This window comes from Narcine bancroftii, chromosome 12 (assembly GCF_036971445.1).
Source record: "Narcine bancroftii isolate sNarBan1 chromosome 12, sNarBan1.hap1, whole genome shotgun sequence".
Classification (NCBI taxonomy): Eukaryota; Metazoa; Chordata; class Chondrichthyes; order Torpediniformes; family Narcinidae; genus Narcine; species Narcine bancroftii.
The window spans coordinates 83,187,265-83,209,674 of NC_091480.1; the positions used below are offsets into that span (position 1 = coordinate 83,187,265).

The 22,410-nt window shown below is 37.7% G+C and overlaps 1 protein-coding gene across 1 annotated transcript in view; it reads right to left on the reverse strand.

The window, feature by feature from the left end:
• Window positions 1–5,272: 5,272 nt before the first annotated feature.
• The window catches only part of LOC138747734 (signal transducer and activator of transcription 5B-like), a 46,115-nt gene continuing 28,977 nt past the window's right edge, over window positions 5,273–22,410 (reverse strand). The window contains exons 13-18 of the mRNA XM_069907251.1: window positions 17,575–17,669; window positions 15,481–15,623; window positions 15,008–15,163; window positions 13,873–13,924; window positions 12,366–12,473; window positions 5,273–7,170 (exon numbers count right to left, since the gene is read on the reverse strand). Of these exons, the coding sequence (XP_069763352.1) occupies window positions 7,044–7,170; window positions 12,366–12,473; window positions 13,873–13,924; window positions 15,008–15,163; window positions 15,481–15,623; window positions 17,575–17,669 (681 nt within the window). The 3' untranslated portion in view covers window positions 5,273–7,043. The remainder of the gene's footprint in view (window positions 7,171–12,365; window positions 12,474–13,872; window positions 13,925–15,007; window positions 15,164–15,480; window positions 15,624–17,574; window positions 17,670–22,410) is intronic.

Below are 22,410 nucleotides of genomic sequence, written 5' to 3' on the forward strand. Positions count from 1 at the left end.
CTTTACTCTCCTCCTGTCTCACCTTCTGAGTGCATTATCTTGTTAAGAGGCTGTAAAAGCATTTGGATTAAATTGACATATTTATCTTCTGATGCCTCAATCTTCACCAACTCTGAAATACAAACCCTTTAATCTTTACTGCAGAACTAGGCAAGGTTGTCCTCTTAGCCAGTTATTATTTAATTTGGTATTAGAACCATGAGCTGTGGCCTTTTGGCAATCTATTGACATCTCTGTATTCTTAAGAGGTGGAAATGTTCATAAGGTTTCTTTATATGCAGATAATCTTACATTGTATATTTCAGACCCAGATTGTTCGATTCCATCCATTCTGTCACCGCGCTACCAATTGGGTCAAATTTTCAGGTTATAAAAGCAAGTTGTCTGTATTGATCTCTTCTGATTCTCTAGCTACCGCCCTTCCTTTTAAATTAGCTAAAAATCAATTTAATTACCTGTGTTACTATTACTAAAAATTATAATTTGTTTAAAGAGAATTTTCTTACTTTAATGAACTATGTTAAGAAATCTTTAGCTCTCTCGATGTCCTTAATTTGATGAATTAATGTTATTAAGATGAACGTCTTACCCAAGTTGTTATATATTTTTCAAAATGCTCCTGTTTTTGTTCCCAAAATTCTTTTAACTCAATTATTTTGTCATTTATTTGGAAAAAAACAAGCATCCTCTTCTTAGTAAAAATTTCCTTCAAAACCTTGAAAAGAAAAGTGGTTTGGTATTACCTAATTTTAGATTTTATAATTGGGCAGCTAAAATTACATGCATTCATTACAAGGATAGAATAGAGGCTTCAAATAGGATTGATTTAGAAATTAACTCTACTAAAAAATATTTTCTTATAGTGCCATTACTGTTCCAGCTTCCAAATTATCTGATAATTTTGTTAAGTATACTTTGTATCTGGCTTCAATTTAGAATTTTTTTTGGATATCATTGATTTTTTTACTTGCTAACCCAATATTTGTTCATTTTTTTTCCACCTTCTGAGCAAGATTGTTTTTTTTGTGAATGGCTTAAGTTGGGTATCCAATATTTTCAAGATTTATTTCTTGATAATATTTTAGCTTCATTCAAACAACACTCTTTTAAATTTAGAAACATACAAATTAGATTTTTTTGAACTCTGTAGTGTTGAGACATCAAGATCTTGTTATAAATACAAAAGGGATGATCAATGATTTTAAACCGAATTTTTTTTTAAAAAAAGCTTCTATCAGCTATATATGATTTATTATTAAACTCTAGGGATAATTCCCTAGGCAAGATTAAAAAATTAAGGTAGTAAGATCTTCATCTTTCATTTTCGGATACTACATGGGATTCTATCTTAAAATTGGTAAATTCATCTTCTTTGTATGCCCGACATACCCTTTTACAATTCAAGGTAGTACATCGAGCTTACTTTTCTAAAGTTCAATTGGCTAAATTTTACTAACATTTCCTCAAAATTTCACAGATGTAAGACTGAACAAGGAGTTTTGCTACATATGTTTTTTTGGGAAGATATCTTTTGTACCTTATCTATAGTTCTCAATGTGAATCTGAGACCTAATCATATAATTGCTCTTTTTGGATCAACTACAATTGATTTGAATTTAACTACGTCTCAATCCCATGTAGCCTCTTTTGCCTCCCTTATTGCGAGATGTTAAGATGCTTTCCCTCCTACTTATACTCAATGGCTATCAATGACATGCCCAACTTTTTTTTTGGGGGGGGGGGAAATCAGATGTTGTTTTATTGTAATGGATTTAAACTTTCTAAGTCTATGGGGTCCTTTTATCAATTATTTTTGAAATTTATAAGATCATTGGATCTTGCTTTGTGAGTTTATAGTTTATTTTAATGGTAGTGAAATTATAGAATTGTATAAGTGTTTTACTACCTTTTTCCTGTATGATATTGAGTTGACATATGATAGTTTAATTTTTCTTATATAACTTTTTTCTGTATATTCCTTTTGATTAACGGCTTCTACTTGTTTCTGTAAAATCCAATAAAAATATTGAAAAAGATGCCAATCCTATTTCAAAAAATCAATGCAGACAGGATTTTTTTGTTAAATTTTGCCCTAACTGAAAAACATAATAGATGTAAAACAAGAGAAGCACTCAGACAACAGAGATCGTTAAAAAATAAATCAATTTACTGGTAAAGCTTATTAACAGACATACATTCTATCCAATTTAAATGAACTTTTAGATTGTAAACGTTTATGTTATTACAACACCTTTGTAACTAAATTCATGAAATGTGTGCTATTATTATAGATTTAATGAAAACCATACAATTATCACTGTTAACCTGTATTGTTTTATGGTGTGCACAGCATAAGCTCAATGAAGAACATATACAGCATAACTTAGGTATTCCATTAAAAATATTGCTTTGACTAGTATTAGTAAAATCAGGTCAAGACTGCAAGTTGTTCTCCCCTTCTCCCATCACATTGTCCCTCCCCCAAACACATTTAGGTATCTAGGCGAGAAGTGAAACAGGTTTAAAGTTCATTGGAGGTGTAGTGTCCACACTCCTTATTTACAGGGTTCCTTCCTGTTCTAAATTACCAATATAATGCAAGCCTAAATGAAGGATGCAGTATATTTTTCTCTTTAAAATTCATGCAGGAATGCATTCATCAGTTTATGTCGTCATTGTGCCATGTCCTCTCATTCATGCTTGTCCTCAATTCTTTTCTAGCCAGTTAGCATTAGACTCTCTGAAGGACTAAGAATAGAAACAAAATTGGACGTGCACTCGCAAAGTAAATTAAATTTCATGAACTACTCAGCATATGTGCCTGGCAAACATTAGGTCAACACCGAGTAAAACCTGAGCAAGAAAATACTTTCAAGCAAGGTTTTCAAACATTCCAATAAGTAACAGTCCTGTTACTTAAATTAAGTAACAATTCAGTTCTTTAACCCAGTGGCTGGTCTACAAGGTCACTTTAATTTTATTCTAGTTATAAAGTATCACTGGGGGGAAAAAAATTGACCTGTGCTTGAACCAATTGTGAAAGTCACAGCAAAGCCCAATTCTGTTCTCAGCCAATGCCATAGCTTTCCATCTTCTGTAACTGAATACTGATTACAAGGTTCATCTTACAGGTTACAGTTTAGGAGTGAAAAACAGGACCAAAGAAACAGAGTAGGACATAGGATTCAAACTTGCTAGAAATCTTGTGGGATCACAGCAGATCTTATATAAAGTACCACAATTCTTACTGGTTCTGGAATAATTTTTTTTTTTGGTTCTGAACTCCAAGTTGACACAAATAACCTATGATTCCACAAGTTATTTGGGTGTACAGATGTAAGACTTGGGCAACATTCTTTAAAAAAAATCCTGTGTTGCAAAAACATTTCTTCAAAACTCTGACCAAAGTTTAATGGGTTGATGAGGTCAAGGCGCATTTGGGACAAATTGGGGGAAAAAAATGACAATTCTTTCTAGGTAGATCTCAATTTCTGTCAATTTTATGTTTCAAGAGCTATATCACAATTTTCCTTAAATATAAAAATTCCTTTTACTAGTAATAGTGAGGGGCATGCAAAAATTAAGTTGCATTGTGTTTTGATCTTATTATCCTAGATTCTGCTGACACAGGCTTTCCCAGACTCGTCTTATCTCAGTGTTCTGATCCAAAACCCTGATTAGAAAATTGGATTAGAATGAAGACGCCCCTTCCCAGAAATTAATCTGAATTCCTTTAACATCCCATCTCTGTCAGCTGCCAAAAACATCAATTTCTAAAATGCTCCTGGTTTTGACAGTATGTTTTAAACCCATTAAAAACTTTAAAACATCTAAAAACAAACATCTTCAAATAAAGACATCAAACACACCAAAAATAATGATAAAACGGCTTACCCACTTTTCACTGCATACCTATAATCCCCATCAAAATCAACTACCTTGGCTCAGGATCCACAAACTGATCCAGTGAACCACGGCAAAATATAACTCTTTTGCCAGGAAACCAGTAGTGGACATATTGAAAGAGGCAGGGACAAGTTTTGCTAGGTTCAAGACTTTACTTGGGATTTATCCAGCAGAATCTCAGCTGCGATATTCCATGCAGTTGACTTATGAAAGCAGCCTCTCATGTCCACCTAATCCAAGCTTTAGTTTGGTCGACACCAACGATGCTGCTTTCAATATACTTCTGTTGGCAGCAAAGTTAAATTGTTGTACATCACCAGCGACTTTGCTGAAAGCTATCAGATATACAAAAATGCCTTCTCTCTAAACTACAAATTCCTTATCTAAGCACAAGACTAGCAATGGATAGAAGGTAAGGGACAGAGAGCTTCATAATGGAGGGGGAAGGGGATTTTGGAGAGAAAATTTATTTTTACAACTTAGAGTGGAAATTTTCTTAATAGTATGTTTGGGTTCATAAATATCCAAAGAGAATCACTACTGGCCTATATGATTCCGTTTTATTTTGAATGATGCATTCAGTTAATGTAAAGTTTCGATCTCTGCATGAGAAAACCTCTCTCTGAAAAGAGATGTTAGACACAGACTCAACAGTTACATCTGACAATCCTTTAAAGGCTCATAGTCGGGTAAAATTCTTGGTTTATTCTTCTTTCTTTACATATAATGAATGACAGTTACACATGAATCTTTAAATCTCGTGATGAACGGAGGATAGCTGAAATGTTATTTTTCATCTGCTATCAACTTTCAGTACAATATAGTTTCAGAGCTGATCTCGTGTGACCTAACAATCCTGAACACTCCCTCTGCACCACTAAATAGTGCAATGTAGACTGAGAGCCTAGGAATGAGATAAAGCATCCTTACAATCTGAAAAGAGAATGAACCACATTCCTGCCTACATTGAAGTCATACCCTAAAATAAATGATTGCATTGCTTTCTGATATCATACAGAAGGAATTAAATGTATCCTTCACTACTGGCCAACAGTGTAGCGAAGTGCGGTGACTAATACTAGACTACATACAATCAAACCATGCATCAGGTGAGATGCATTTGAAACTGATTTAACATTGATAGTATATCCAAAAACTTCTCACCCAGATTTCAGTGTCAAAGAGAATAAAGGTACATCATATAATAGGTGAAAGAGGGGATAAGATTTGAAATAGTTTATAGAAAGCTAGACCGTGGGAGCATGCGGACCAGAATTTAAAGGAATAAAATTTCACTTTTATGGGCTGCATTTAGGAATATATGCAAGAATCCTGAAGAAACGTTTTAACCATAATATATACAAATCCGTAACTGTCAGAACTAGAAAAAATGTTCGGCAGTAGCAATAAACTGGTCTTTTGTTAGCTTACCTTGTATTAAAGATAACCAAATGTAATATAACAAAATTTAAATTTGTTACAACTCAGTAGGCCCAAGCAATCGAACAAAATTAAAAACAAATGAATGGATTTTTAAAAAAAACAGGGGTTAGCATATCCGGTAATTTAAAATGTAAACATCTCCATTGTTTTAATCTTCCCCATTTTGTTTGTAGCTATTAGACTGAACATGGCATTCCTGGACAAATGATAATGGCAAACATCAGAATGGGCACCCCTTCAAAAAAAAACAAACATTGTTTCAATTCCTGTAAATTGCATAAAAACAAATGATTACAAAAAACCACTCAATTACCAAAGGGGTGGTCCCACTGAAATAAGTATTTTTTGGGTTTTGGTGAAATAAGTATTTTTTGTCTGAACATTGCCAACATCAGGAACAGTGACGTCACATTCAAGTTTTTAAGTACTCTCTGTCCACTGCACCAATTAATTTACACCTGCAGCTTTTTAAGGCATCTCAAAATAGTCTGGCTGCTTTGCTTTTTGTAAGCTTTATCTATCATAGATCAAAATTCTTTAAAACGTACGCACATATTCCTTATTACATACAAAACAAATGACACGATAATGAATACAATTGACCTCAGCACTGCTTATTAGCTAAACATTACATCAAAGAGAAGACTAGTCTTCCATGCAGGCATAAAGGCAACCAAAGTAAAATATACTTTCTTCAAGTAGGCCTGTTACAGACAACACTGCTCTTGCAAGATAAAGCAGCACCTTATACAGCGTCTCTCTGATACCCGAAAAGAATTTTAAATATCCCAAACAAATCAACTAGTTCTTATGACCAAATTTAGCAAGTACTTAATTTTGCCAAAAATGGTAAAGCACAAACTAGTCATCTTGATTTTGCAAATCTTGACAGTTATGCCATTCCAAACTTCTGTTTGGAACTTAGGTGCACTTTTGATAGCCTAGATTATGTAATAAGATAGTCTAAAATTGCCTTGATTCTGAAAGAGGCCAAAGGTGTAAATACCTTTTTTTTTAAAAAAAAACCTTTTCCAATAGAAGAAATCAAATGCATGGTCACTTTAAAAAAATCTTGTTCAATTCAGAGTGATCGGGGAAGCAACAAACACAATTATGAACAAAATGGTTCAGGGATACAAAAATATACATCATAAACTATCCCCCTCCCAAATATATCACCGACGCTGTGATGTCTATTTTTTTTTTTAAAAAGAGCAAAATCATTCTTAGTGTGGGTCTTCTGCACCAATTATGAGATAACGGTCAAAGCTTCAATCAAAAGTGGAGTATTAATTTCCAATAAACCATGTAAAGAACTATAATGGTAAATGACCAAAAAGTAGAATTCACACACACAAATAAAACATCTCTGACCAGCCTCTCAGTAAGGACAGTGATCCACACAAAAATACAAATGAAAATTATTTACCAAAAAAAGTAACTGAAATTCCAAATGGGTAAATAAAAATCATGCAAATGAGCAACTTGCATTTTTTTTACAGCCGGAAAAAAAACAATTGAAGTCTTCAAAACTGCAACCTTCTTCCAAGCAATCAGAAGATTTAAACATTTGCACTGCTTCAACATGCACCAAAAATATTAGATTCACAAGCAATATTAACATTTCACATTATGAATGATTTTTATGGAAATGAAACCATAAGAGATCATTTTCTATGAGGTGGGATGGCAAATCAGGTTGATTGATGAGGAAGCCACTGATTATCTATAGGTCTGCGCAGAAGTTCTTCAACATGTCTGGCAACATCCATTGTGTCATCTAGGTCAAAATCCCCATCGGGATCAAGCATGCTGTCTGGGCTGAAAGAAAATCATGAAACCTTATAAAGATGGTGTTTGATTTACAAAAGGGCAATCTTATTATAACAATTATTTGTTGCATTTTCTAATGAATCTTTATGAGGAATCTTCAAGAATAAATTGCTAATTTCTTTATACATCCAAAATCAAACATATTAACAACTTCTATTTACACATTTCATTAGGACAATATCCCTTGCCAATTTACAATAAGTAGCTACATATGAACTGACATTAAGCCAATTAGACGAGGGGATTGGGAAATTAAAGTTAAAGCAAGCTGGTCATATCGATGGTCAAACTATCTCATTTCAGAAAGGTAGTGGATACCTTGACCAAAATGGGGAATGGAGACTGCAAAGGTGTTTGACATAATAATTTTCCTGTACTCCCACATCTTGCTGAGTGCCAGAGGAGAGGTACAAAAGGAAACACTATATCCTTAGCAATTATTGGCAGGACAGTTTAATCTGTGTGGAGAAAAGTCATTCAAAGCTATCACAAGAATATAGTGGGCACTTGGAAATAGCAACTTCTTTATCCTCCACAGGATCAACTCTTTCTATGTGATCCTGGCACAAATAAAGGTTTGTAAGCTTACCCACCTCAAAACCCGCAGTGCTCTGTGAGATTTTCCCACTCACTTTTCTGCCTCAAGATCCGCTGCTGCCAATCCTTCCACACCTCTCCCAAGCTCCTGACCTTGTATCCCACCTCCAACTTAAACACTACTTTTAATTCTTCTCCCTCTGTGCTCTGCTCTGAATCCTACACCAAGTTAGCCCCAAACCTTTGCTCCTAATACCCTCTTCTGAACTAAGCCTAGCACCAGCTCCAGTCCCTGCTGTACTCACCATTATGTGTATGCATATATCTTTCCCTCCATCTCTCCATATCTATATCTATAGACATCTGTATGTAGGAGAAGCTATTTCCTAGCCTGGAAGTCCTGGTTTTTAATGCTCCTTTCCTTTTTCTCATCAGTGTCAATGCAAGGGGCTCCTTCCATCCTTTTGTTGCTCACCCTTGGGCTAAGTGTAGTACTTTTTTTAGCCTCCCAATCGGGGTGACGTGAAGCCATGGATTTCAGACGGTGGATGGCTTTTACAAGCAGATTCGACAAATTGGAATTTATGGTTGTAAAACTAAAAATGCTGGACAGATGAATCTGATCAACAGTCTCAGCTCAAAGATGGAGCCTTCACGGAAGGAGAACAGGGAAGGCAACAACTACAATTTGGAGGGTCAGAAGTCATGATGGATGGAAAGACATGATCACTTGTGCTGAACAGCAAAGCACCTGAATGAATGAACCTTGTACTTGATTGCAGTTTCTCAAAGATAAATCGATATACATCTATCTTTGAGAAACAACCTTCAAGGAAAAGATACTGGGGCCTAAAAACCAGGACTGCCAGGCTGGGAAATGGGTTCTTCCCAGATAGTGAGACCGTTGAATAATCCTAGAAACCCATAAAAATTATTATTTTTATTATGCCGCCTCTCCCCTACTTACGTCCATCCATACATATGACCACCTGCCCATTAATCCTTATTCACATGGATTCATCTTTTGCTTGCTAGCTCCTGCCTCACCCATCCATATGTCTATCTCTCTCCTACATCTTAGACCCAAAATGAGGACTATCGCTTTTGTTCCACAGATCCTTTTTTTTTACACTCCAGAATCAAGCATCGGCAGTCTCTTGGTGTCTCCATTTGAGTTAATAAAACAGCCAGGCTGGATCTGTTAAAGATAAAGTGTGTTTGACAAACCTGAATAATTTGTCTGATGAGGTGGTAGAGATTTATGAAGGAAATACAGATGTTGTTTCTGTGGATTTTCAGAAAGAGTTTAACAAAGTTTCAGATTAAATACTGGAGGATGTTAGATAGTTGAGCATGGACCATAAACTGACCTGCCTTCAGATGCTAGGGATACTGGAGGATGTTACATAGTTGAGCATGGACCATAAACTGACCTGCCTTCAGATGCTAGGGATACTGGAGGATGTTAGATAGTTGAGCATGGACCATAAACTGACCTGCCTTCAGATGCTAGGGATACTGGAGGATGTTACATAGTTGAGCATGGACCATAAACTGACCTGCCTTCAGATGCTGGGGATACTGGAGGATGTTACATAGTTGAGCATGGACCATAAATTGACCTGCCTTCAGATGCTAGGGATACTGGAGGATGTTAGATAGTTGAGCATGGACCATAAACTGACCTGCCTTCAGATGCTAGGGATACTGGAGGATGTTACATAGTTGAGCATGGACCATAAACGGACCTGCCTTCATATTCTAGGGATACTGGAGGATGTTACATAGTTGAGCATGCACCATAAACTGACCTGCCTTCAGATGCTAGGGATACTGGAGGATGTTAGATAGTTGAGCATGGATCATAAACTGACCTGCCTTCATATGCTAGGGATACTGGAGGATGTTACATAGTTGAGCATGGACCATAAACTGACCTGCCTTCAGATGCTAGGGATACTAGAGGATGTTACATAGTTGAGCATGGACCATAAACTGACCTGCCTTCATATGCTAGGGATACTGGAGGATGTTACATAGTTGAGCATGGACCATAAACTGACCTGCCTTCAGATGCTAGGGATACTGGAGGATGTTACATAGTTGAGCATGGACCATAAACTGACCTGCCTTCAGATGCTAGGGATACTGGAGGATGTAGATAGTTGAGCATGGACCATAAACTGACCTGCCTTCAGATGCTAGGGATACTGGAGGATGTTAGATAGTTGAGCATGGACCATAAACTGACCTGCCTTCAGATGCTAGGGATACTGGAGGATGTTACATAGTTGAGCATGGACCATAAACTGACCTGCCTTCAGATGCTAGGGATGTTATACCTTCCTATTATTCCTCCCCTATGGAACCTTCTCTGTTTGCAGGGAGGTCTGGAAAATTCTATCAAGCCTTTCTGTAACTACCACCTCCTTTTCACTATATTAATGACTTGGATACGATTATGCTGAGTATAGTTTCAATACTACAGATGACGTCAAACTTGGTAATCAGTGAGCCTAATTTTAAAAAATACAATAGGTGACCAAAATTAACAGCACCAAATTAAAAGTGAATTTGTATACTCTGGCAGAAAGAACCAGGACAAAACAGATTAAATGTTACATTCCTAATATACTGCACACAGAGGAGTCCAGGGGTATTTATATTAATCTCTTGAAGATAGTTGAACACTGTGATCATATACAAAAGGAAAGTTCACAAGTTAATGCTTTCTAGTATGACTGACTAAATAATCAAAAGAAAATAATATGGGATCTAGAGCTTCAGGAATAGTAGCCACTTCGAATATTTATAAAACACTGGTACAGAATACAAATTATGTTCCCAATTCTAGTCATCAATGTGGAAGGATGCAAAAGTGCTGGACACGCAGAACAGATTTTGCAGGATGATACAGCTGATGCAAAACTAAGGACAAGGTTAGAAAAGAGAAGTATACAAGTAACAGAGGATGTGGTGACATTCAATGGATACAGTATGTGCATGTTTAGATCGAGTATTTCAATAATATTTCAACTTGTGAATGATTTATGAAAACTTGAAAGAATGGGTAAACAGATTTCAATTTTATGGATCTGAACAAAACCAAAAAAATAATGCTAACATTTTACAAGCTGTGTCAGTATCTGTGGTCAAAGATGCTGGCTGACATACTGAGTGATTTCAAACTGTTATAATGCCTATGTTTTCCTTTTGAATCTGATTTTACTTTTGATCACCCATAATCTAATAGGCAATGCAGTTCTCTTTTGGTGACTGCCTCGGAGGGAGTGCTGTCTTACTGGAGGTACACCTATTTATTGAGATATTAACTGAGACTCTGTACATCAACATCTTATTTTGAAGGTACACATCATTTCAAGATATTATGGTTTAAATGATATCTGATCAATTTGTGGGAATTCTTTGGTACTTGCTTGACTTATACAGGCAGAGATTAAAGCCCAATTATTTTATTTCATGATATTGCTTGATTTAATAAACTGTCTTGTATATTAATTGGAAGCCTGTTCAGGTCATTGGATTTGAAATGAAAAGGCAAACTTTCAGACAGTAGAAATACGGGTTTTGATGCTCACGGTGAGAATTGCAGGTGATAGGGAATAGAATGGTTCCTCGTGATTGTGAATTTCTCTATTGCAGAGATCTGATAGAAAATGGAGTTTCCCCAAGGAGGAAGTCAAGAACCCCGCACCTACCATTTTTATAATTTAATTTTGAATACCTTTATTCCACACTGACAAAACCGTTAACGTACACAGCTGAAAGCACACTGAGCATGAAGAATGTTTGAAGTTTTGAACTAAAGCGCCCAGCATTGGGAGAGAGTCGCGGATTGCATATCGCAAGCATGGGAACTGATTGGAATTTGAAATTGAAAGTATGAACTCGAACCATCGTAATTTTGAAAAATCGTAAATTGGACCATCGTAAGTAGGGGAGCACCTGTACAGCACAGTACAGGCCCTTCGACCCATGATGTGGTGCTGATCTATATATTCCTACCAACTAAAAAACAAAACCCTCCCTACTTCATATTCCTCTTTCCATGTGTCTGTCTAAGAGCCTCTTAAATGCGCCCATTGTACAAGCCTCGACCACCACCCCTGGCAATGTGTTGCAGAAACCCATAACTCTGTTTTGTTAATAAAAATAAAAACTCACTCCTGGTGTCTTCCCTAAATTTTCCTACCTTCATCCTGTACAATGTCAAATATGATTGATAAACCTGCACCAGACCCTTGTCTTGAAGCAATTAATGTGCTTGTAAATAAGTTAACCCATTACAAGCATTATTTTATGTTATAGGCATATTATCAATTTAATATTTGCCATTGTAGTCATTATGTTGTTCACTTACAGTGCAGAGTTTTAAATCTCTGAGTCTCTCTTCCTTGGTTGGGTGGGGGAGGGGTGGGGGGGGGCACACGCACTTCCAAGAGAATATGAAACAAAAATGCATATTGTAAACTTGACGTAAAACCATCACGAACATTTCTTGATGGCATAAACAGTATACTGTTTGGTTCAAAAAGGCAAATTATTGTTTACACATATATGGGATCTCCACTGGACTATTTGCACTAAATAATCCTCAAAAGAGTCAATAATTGAAAAATGCTTACTTTGGTGGGTAGAGAGGATACTGTGGTGGATGACAAACTGCAGGTGACGCTGCTGGTTCCATATAGGTACTACTCGCTGACGCTGCATCAGATGATGCGGTAGCAAATCTGCAAGCAGCAAGATAATCGATTCTATGCAGTGCAGTTAGTTGACTGAATAATCAATTTTCTTACCACTCCACAATAAACTTGAACACTGTAAATGCAAGCTTAAAATAGCTTTTAGTGTGGCAGCAAAAACACAAGAGGAACTCAGCGACAGATCAAGCAGTAGGAGAAAATTAGAATGGTCAACGCTTTTGGTCGAAATCATTGAATTCTTGAACATGCTTGAGTCACTGAGTTCCTCGAGTAGACTGCTTTTTTGCTCCAGATTCCAGCATCGGAAGTCTCTTTTGTGTTTCCAGCATACAGTGTGGAGGTATTGGATCATAAGATTTTTAGGACCAAATTAGTAAGATCCTAATAAGCCATGTTCCACTGAAGGAACAACTTGAGAAGAATCCCACATCACGAATGATCAAATTATTCTCTCCATAATTCAATAAAAATATTCTGGTAATCTAACCATTGGGTATATTTTAAATCATAGAATATGCTGGAAACACTCAGCATGTTGCGTAGTATGTGTGGAAGACCTACACATTCGAGAATAAAATCTACTCTGCCATTTAATTAAATCACAGTTAGTCTGCCTGTTCTTTTTCTTTGGCTTGGCTTCGCGGACGAAGATTTATGGAGGGGGTAAAAAGTCCACGTCAGCTGCAGGCTCGTTTGTGGCTGACAAGTCCGATGCGGGACAGGCAGACACGGTTGCAGCGGTTGCAGGGGAAAATTGGTGGGTTGGGGTTGGGTGTTGGGTTTTTCCTCCTTTGCCTTTTGTCAGTGAGGTAGTCTGCCTGTAATATATGGTTAATACACCAGGGGGCAATGCTATTACAGCGTCAGTGACCAGGGTTTGAATCCAGCACTGTCTGTAAGGAATTTGTATATTCCCCCTCCCTCTATCTGCGTGGGCTTCCACTGGGTGCTCTGCTTTCTTCCCACCCTTCTAACATTTTCCTCACAGAAAATGTATAGATAATGGTCTACAGATTCCTGTTTTCTAATTCTCTCTCTCTTCAAATGAGTTACATCTGCTATTTTCCTGATGTTTGCAAACTTTCCTGCATCTAGGGGATTTTTTTTTAAAATTAAAACCAACCCATCAACTATTTCACAAGAAAAAGTTAACATTTCAACTTGAAGTTTTATAAATGGTTGAAGTTCACTGATCTGAAACTAATTAATTTTCTCTCCCCTCTGATGCTGTCTTTCCTGATGAACATTTCCAGAATTTTGAATGAATTATTGTATTAGCTACATCATAGATATCCAAAATTAGAATTACACACATAGTAGCAAAGGCAGGTGATAAGAAATCAAAATTCAGACAATTGTTAAAGACTATGGATATTTAAGTGAAACAAAGTCGAAGTGTTCCAGAAGGTCTCATTGCAATACTTACTCTGGAACCACCTGTTTAATCTGCGGTTTCACATATCCATCTACTGCTTTTGCTGTAATTGAGGATATGCAGAAAACTAGTTAGTCAAACATTAATGCTTAGAGATCTTTAAACATTCTAAATAATTAGAGACACTTAATCTTTTTCACAGAAATAAAACATCTCCAGGATTACTTATACAGGTGCCTAACCTCTTATCTGGAATCGTCAGGACCAGACACCCGCCACTTTTCGGAATAATTTTAAAATGGCTGTCTCTTTAAGCCCATCTGCCCAAGTTATGCTACTTTCTCTCTCCCCTGAACTGAGTTGCGCTGCTGTCTCCCCCCTACCCCCACCCGGCCGCTTGCCTGAGTCACGTTGCCATCTCTCCCCCTCCCTTGCCTGCCCAAGTCACGCTGCCATCTCTCCACCTCGCCTGCCCAAGTCGCGCCGCCATCTCTCCACCTCGCCTGCCCAAGTTGCGCCACCATCTCTCTCTCTCTCCCCCCACCCCTGTACTAGCACTAGGGGAATGGTCCCCTTCTTGGGTCCCCTGGCCTGGCAGTGGTTTCAACTGCTTGGGGGGGGGGGGATCATGGGTAGAAATGCCAGCCATTGATCCCTCATTGAGCTGCCACCAGGCCGACTGGAAGCACTGTGACACTGGACGGCCGTCAGTACACTGTGATTTGGAGGCACTTATAAAGTAGTGGAACGACACGGGATAGTCCAACATAATGATGCTTGACGGGTAGGGTACTTATAAAGTTATGACACCACTAATTAGCGACGCAGAATGCAACAGGATGCACGGGAGTTGAGCGAGAGTCGTGTCATGTTTGGCGCCAAACTCCCATCTTTGATGAGCAGATGTCATCTACTGGAAAAAGTGCCCGTTTTTGGGAATCCTGGATAAAAGGTAAGGCACCTGTACAGTGATTTGAACGTTTGATTTAAAGCTGATCGCTTCATTATTAATTTATTATTACTTTTGTTGATACTTCAAGCAACTATAGAAATTTCACGGTAGCCATATTATTTCACAATGGCAATCAACAAATATGGTATTTATGAGACTTATTAATTTTTTTCTCTGTAATTTATCATGCACCCTAAACCACTACATCTTCAAATTGTAAAAGTGCCCACTTACATAATGGTGGTGTATAATATTTAGAAAACACATCATCTTTTGGTCTGTCTGGATAAAGAAAGAGCAAATGATTGAGGTCACTGATGCGATCTGCCAGTGATCGAATTGAAAAATCTTTGGTTGTGTATGGCATCAGATTCCAAACCATCCTTTCTCCTGTAAAAATTGAATATTTTAAATTAATACATTTTATGCTTTAGAAGCAGAAGAAATAGTTTCACAAAATATCCTTATGTTGTAATATATTTTTTTAAACTACTTCAAATAATGAATAAAAACAGACCCATAAAGGCTCTGATAACCCCATGCTTGCAATTCCTCAACAGATTAGAATACATTAAACTAATTTTTTTAATTTAAATCTATTACTTTGAACAAATATACATTTTAAAAGATTACCATTTAATCATAAATGACTTAAACATTTGTAAGTTCTGACCCCTGTGCAGATAGTAGGACACAAATGATCACACCTGCTTTGTTGGGATTATCTGCTACCCAAGCTATTGTAATCCCTCCAATCTCTGAGTCACTGAATCGCAGTAGAAATGTTCCATTTGGCTTGGAAAGCAGCATATCTTGCGCCTGTTGCTTGTTTACAAACCCCAAAATTGCCCTGCATTGAAGTATAACATACTTATATTTCTAAAGTTTTAACACGATTTATTTTAAATAAAATACAAAAGTTGCATCAAAAAAAATTAAAATGGCAAATAAATTAGAACTTATTCTACCCCAGCCACAACCCCTTCAGCTGCCTCTTGTAAGACAGAAGATTTACAAAAATGAACTTGTGCTCTATGGACATTTAAGAAGTTCCGTTACTGCCACCATCAGACTCCTGAATGAGCCTCACACGCATAAAACAATGTTGCCTTTGTTCTGCACTCATGTACTGTATTTTAATTGCTGGATAAGGTGTGGGATGTCTAGCTGGACGGCTCATGAAATAAATTTTCTCTCTACACCTTTGTACATGTTTAGCTTATTTTAATCTATTTCTTTATATAGCACATTTAAAACAACTCATGTTGACCGAAGTGCTGTACTGATCAAAAAGACGTCACTACTAAAAGTACAGAATAAAACAAATACAAGAGGTTAGAACACAAGGTAACAATCAGGTGCTTGAGGTGGACTCAAAACGCTAGTGAATAAAAGTAGATCTTCAATCTGGATATAAAAGAGTTGATGGAGGGGGCCGATTGGATAGGAGGAGGAATGTTGTCCCATGGTATGGGGCTGGAATAGCAAAGGCACAATCTCCTCTGAGTTTACAATATGAGCACAGAACAGCCAAGCGCCTCAAGTTGGCCGACCTGAAGTGGAATAAGGAGTTAGGAGATCTGTGATATGAGGGGGCTAGCCCATTAAGGGCTTTACAGACAAACAGCATTCTGAACCAGTTGCATATGGGATAACAAAGGCTGACTCATCTCAATATATAGACAATTAGAATGCAAGGGCATGCATAAATTTGTCAAGATCTTTAAATGAAAGGAATGATTTGATTTTGGCAATAATGGTGATGCTGTTAAAAGCTAGATTTTTACTACTGCATTAACTTGGCTGTTGAACTTGAAGGTGGAATCAAATATCACACCAAGGGATTTAATGTGGGGTTTGATAAGGGTAAATAAGTTACCAAGACTATTGGAGATAATTTTGGTAGAATGAGGGAGACCAAATAGGATAACCTCAAATTTGTCTTCGTTGAGTTGCAAGAAGTTTTAAGTCATCCGATACTTTATGACCTCTAGATAGTTAGTGAGGCTGGTTATCTTTGATTGGTTGTTAGGTTTCAAGGGGAGATAGAGCTGAGTATCATCGTCACAGCAGTGGATGTTCTAAACAAGGGGAAGCGTGTATAAAGAAAAGAGAATGGGGCCGAGAATAGACCCTTGTGGGACCCCGCAGGAAAGGGTAGCTGAGGAAGTCGAAAATTTGCCCATATTGACTGAGAAAATCCTATTATTAAGATATGATTTAAACCAGTCCAAGGCTGTGTTATAAACACTGACCCCCTAGTGGAAATGGTCTATTAAAATAGCGTGATCCACAGTATCGAACATTCTAAGGTCCAAGAGAATCAGAATGGCGGAGCCAAATGAGTCAGTAAAAAGGAGCAGGTCATCATATACTTGTATTAAGATGGCTTCTGTGCTAAGGTGGGCCTTATAACCTGACTTAAATCTTTCCAATATGTTGTTTAGATGTAAGCAGGGCAACAATTGGCTAAGAACAACTTTTTCAAGGACCTTTGACAGGAATGGAAGCTCAGAAACGTGATAATAAACTTGAAATGGAAAACTTCACTGTTCCTTACTCCATCAATTTTCTTTCCTCAGAGTCTAGGCAGTAATCCAGATGTTTAATCAGGGATGAACAATAAATGTTACTGGCTATGTCCATACTTTGTGAATAAATGAAAAATATCTTTGAAAACTAAAAATTACATTAAAGTGATCGTATCTGTTTTGAATGACTTGCAATTGTTTCAAATGCAGTATTATGGACATCTGAAAAAGGCAGATACAGTAAAATAGTCACAGCTTTACAGAAATTACCCATCATTCCAATGAGGTTTTAGATGCTTTTTTGTCAGCTCCATGACTCCATCAAACCATTGCCAGAATGTGAAATTTCGGCCAGGTAAACTTTCCTTTAAAAGAAAAGAAAGTGATCAAAAGGTGTCCGATAGCATCCTATTCATCTTTCTCATTGGTTTTTATAGGAAATACAATGAATAAAAGGGAACAAAACTGAAAATATAGTATCACATATAGTATACAGGTGCCTAACATTTTATCCAGAATTCTGAAAACCGGCAACCTCCAAAATCTGGCACTTTTTTTTCAGTCGATGACACCTGCAATAGGTGGAGTTTGGTGCCAAATATGACCCGACACGACCCTCGCCCTCAAAGTTCAGTTCTTCATGGAATTTTCAAGTTTTCATTACAAACAGACCAGTCAGTGGCACGCGTTCACATCTTTGTTGCCGCACCAACTCATCAAGCACTTGGACGATATTTACGTTTTTTTGCCCTATGCAAAGTTTTCTTTTTATTCATCGGTCTGTAATCATCACTCTCACTGTAAAATTTCACAATCCTGTCGCGTTCTGCGTCGATAATTTGTGGCATCATCACCTATTAAGTGGCCATCCGTGGCATGCGCGGTTGCTAGTTGCTACTGGGCGACGCACTGATTAGCACGATCATTAGAGCCCCTCCATGAAAAGCTTTATCGTCCCCTGCCCTCTCACTCAACACTACCAGTCAAAAGCCTCTGTGAAGCCGCAGGTGGAGTTATTGCAGAAGCTTGATAGTGGCATATCGATGGACTATCTAAAGGAAGATTATGGTGTGCGATCATCCACCATATACGATTTGAGTAAACAAAGAACAGTTGGTGAAATTTTTACAGTGAGAGTGATGACTACAGACCGATGAATAAAAAGAAAACTTTGCATAGGGCAAAAAACGTAGATATTGTCCAAGTGCTTATTGAGTGGGTGCGGCAACAAAGACGTGAACGCGTGCCGCTGACTGGTCTGCTTGTAATGAAAACTTGAAAATTCCATGAAGAACTGAACTTTGAGGGTGAGTGTGAATAATCACATGGTTTTTGGCTGCAAAAAATATTACGAAGCGTCACAGTACAAGATATCTTAAAACCTGTGGTGAAAAAGCTTCTGCAGATTATGATGCAACTGAACGTTACATGGATGAATTTGCCGAAATGATACATGAACAAAACCTTCGTCCAGTGCAAATTTACAATGCAGATGAGACAGCTCTCTACTGGCGTACCTTCCTAGAAAGACATCAACAACAGCAGGTGAAAAAGCACCATCAGGTTTCAAGTACGCTCAGGGTGACTGTTTTCTTGGGTGTGCAAATGCTGCAGGCACACAGAGGTTAGCAGAGCTTGGAAGAAGCCAACATCATCCCTGCTTTAAAGGTGTAACAAGATTAACTGTGCATTATTATGCCAATAGGAAAGCAGAATTTTTCTTTTCTGATAACCATTTCATACCGGCTGCAGATGCACATTGGACGGAGGCTGGCCTGCAAGAAAACTGCAGCATTTTTATTCCTGCTAGACAACTGCTCCACGCATGCCCCTGCTGAAATTCTTGAGAAATAATTTGTTCGGCATTTACTTTCCCCCTAATGTTACATTGTTAATAAAGCCTTGCAACCAAGGAATTTTACGCTCAACAAAGAGCGACGACAAGGACATTTTGCTGAACTGCACGGTTGATGCAGTCAACAAAAGTGTATGGATTGAAAACTTCTTGAAAACATTCACTCTAAAAGAAGCAATTTATGCATTTGTTTACGCATTAAGAAATTTAACTGAAACAACATTAAAACCTGCTTGGCATAGACTTTGGCCGTCAACAATATTCAATGAAAATGAGCCTACAGGTGAAGACTTTAAAGGTTTTCTGCAACAGAGCGTTGCAGCAGAAAATGTTAGAGGCAGCTGACATTGAAGAAGTGATGAACATTGAGAATGATGCACCTGTTGTGCATTCCTTGAATGATGGAGAAATTGCTGATAAGCACGAGGAGAGTATTGATGGGGATGAAGACATTGTGGTTAAAATGTGTGATCAGTTAATTGGTGGGATGGAACAACGTTCATTTATCCGTGAGCATGAGATTATGGCTGTTTATTCAATTAAAGAGAGACTGCTTAGACAGAAACCTCTTAATTAAACTCTTTAAAAAGAGTTCATTTTGATGCGATGTTTGAGCTGTAATGTGCGTTTACTGCATTGTCTGAAGTTTTACTTTAAAATAAAAAAACATGCTATTGATATTATGGTCTTTATTATCTAAATTCATTTAACACCCCACGCCCCTTTTTTGTGCAATTTTGAAACATCGCATTTGCTTAAAGGAACCGCCATTTTAAAATGATTCCAAAATCCGGAAGATTCCAAATAGCAGGTGTCCGACGATTCCAGATAAAAGGTTCGGCACCTGTATGCATGTGTGTGTATTTATATTAATATAAAACTTCAAACAGCATAAATGATCCCCTCTCCACTGCAATGGGTAAAAATGGAACAAAAAAATCAATTGTATAAACACACCCACCTAACCTACTCTAATAAAAAGCTAACAAAAAACAGCTGAGCATCTTATCCTGAGGGTTACATATATTTTGTAGTGTTTGGTTCCTACCGTAAATCAAAAAAAGGTAAAACTCTATCATCTGGAAGAGTAAATACATCTAATCAAATTAGAAACATTTTTACATCATATGAAAATAAGACATAAAAGGTCTTCAAATTTCACCGATGAATCAAAGACATGAGTAAACTACTGAAACACTGTGGAGATCCAGAGTCTTTCCATTTGAACAGATTAGCTCCTTATGTTGATTCCTTTATTTTCAAATTTGAATGAACAGCCTTTGGGTAATTTCAACCATTTTGAACATATGTACCATAAAATCTATGAATGAGTGTTTACATCCCTTAATTTTTTAACTAATCTCTCTATAAACAAACCATGGACAAAAGAAAAGCATGCTCCGAAATAACAGATACTGAATTTTGCCATTAGACTCAAGGAAACGTGGAATACATCCTAAATGTCCAAAAGCATTCAATATCCCTGTCAAAAAGAATATTTAATAACCTTTCTTTTGCTTGTACCTGCAAGGAATTAAAATTTGCTAGGAATAGCTACAAGAACAAGTCAAACAATAGATGTACAAGTGGGTAGGAACAAGGAAGAGGACCACTCATGGGACACATTTTAGAGGAAAACTTAACCATTATATAATAAATAAACACAATTATGTGCCCCTTGTAATATTTTAAGAGGTCCTAAAATCCTTTTTTGAAATAGTCACTTATGTAGAAATCATTATTAATTTACTTGTAAATTTAAATTAGACAGGCTCTTCCAGCCCAAGAACCTATGCCACTCAAAAACACTAACCAATCTACAATCCCTGTACATTTTGAAGGGTGGAGGAAATCAGAGCACCCGGGGAATACCCACATAGATACTGGGAGAACGTACAAGCTCCTTACAGTCTGCATCGGATTCAAAACTGAGTTCTTTGGCTTGGCTTCGCGGACAAAGATTTATGGAGGGGTAATGTCCACGTCAGCTGCAGGCTCGTTTGTGGCTGACAAGTCCGATGCGGGACAGGCAGACACGGTTGCAGCGGTTGCAAGGGAAATGACACTTTAATAGCATTGTGCTAACCACCACACTAACCATGTCTGGGAACTCCTCAGGTTATATCTAAAGATTCCAATAATTTGAGAAGATTAATAACTCTGCATCAGTGACCTGCAACAACTCATGACAGTATCTGAAGGATCTCAAGAAGAGCATAAAGCCAAGCACCACTGTACCAACTTGAGTTTTACAAGTTTCAAAGTGTAAATGATATTGACCAGATGACATATATCTATGAGGTCGACTGAGATATAAGTATTTCAGATCAGGTTGTTGTCTTTAAAACTCTAGACTGTCTTGAAGTTAAAACCTTTTAACTCAGAATTAATACTGCTATCAACTGAATCACAGCTAATACTTTAGAGAAAAAACATGAAAATTGAGATGAAAGCATACTCTCTAAATGAGAGGCTAGGAATCAAGGTGGTGATCTGACAGTATGAAAAGAGGTGACTGAAGATGTATGGGAAGGATCATATGGCAGAATATTATCAGAAGCCTGGGAGAGGAATGAAGAGTCAGTAAAGGTATGATTAAGGCAACCATTATAAAACATCGAAGTACTCGAGATGGCAGAGGCTGACAGCATCGAATCCATGCTGCTGAAGATCCAATTGCGCTGGGTAGGTCACGTCTCCAGAATGGAGGTCCATCGCCTTCCCAAGATCGTGTTCTATGGCGAGCTCTCCACTGGCCACCGAGACAGAGGTGCACCAAAGAGGTACAAGGACTGCCTAAAGAAAGCTCTTGGTGCCTGCCACATTGACCACCACCAGTGGGCTGATCTCGCCTCAAACCGTGCATCTTGGCGCCTCACAGTTCGGCGGGCAGCAACCTCCTTTGAAGAAGACCGCAGAGCCCACCTCACTGACAAAAGACAAAGGAGGAAAAACCCAACCCCAACCAACCAATTTTCCCTTGCAACCGCTGCAACCGTGTCTGCCTGTCCCGCATCGGACTTGTCAGCCACAAACGAGCCTGCAGCTGACGTGGACATTACCCCTCCATTAATCTTCGTCCACGAAGCCAAGCCAAAAATAAAATGAGAACAGAAACTAATATCAATTTCACATGGAACTTAGATGCAAGTAAAAATTATCACGTTGCATGAGCGATTGGGGAAAGAAATCAGCAATTGTGAAATTAGAGGAAGAATCAGGACTGCCTGAATTAACTACAGGATGAAGAG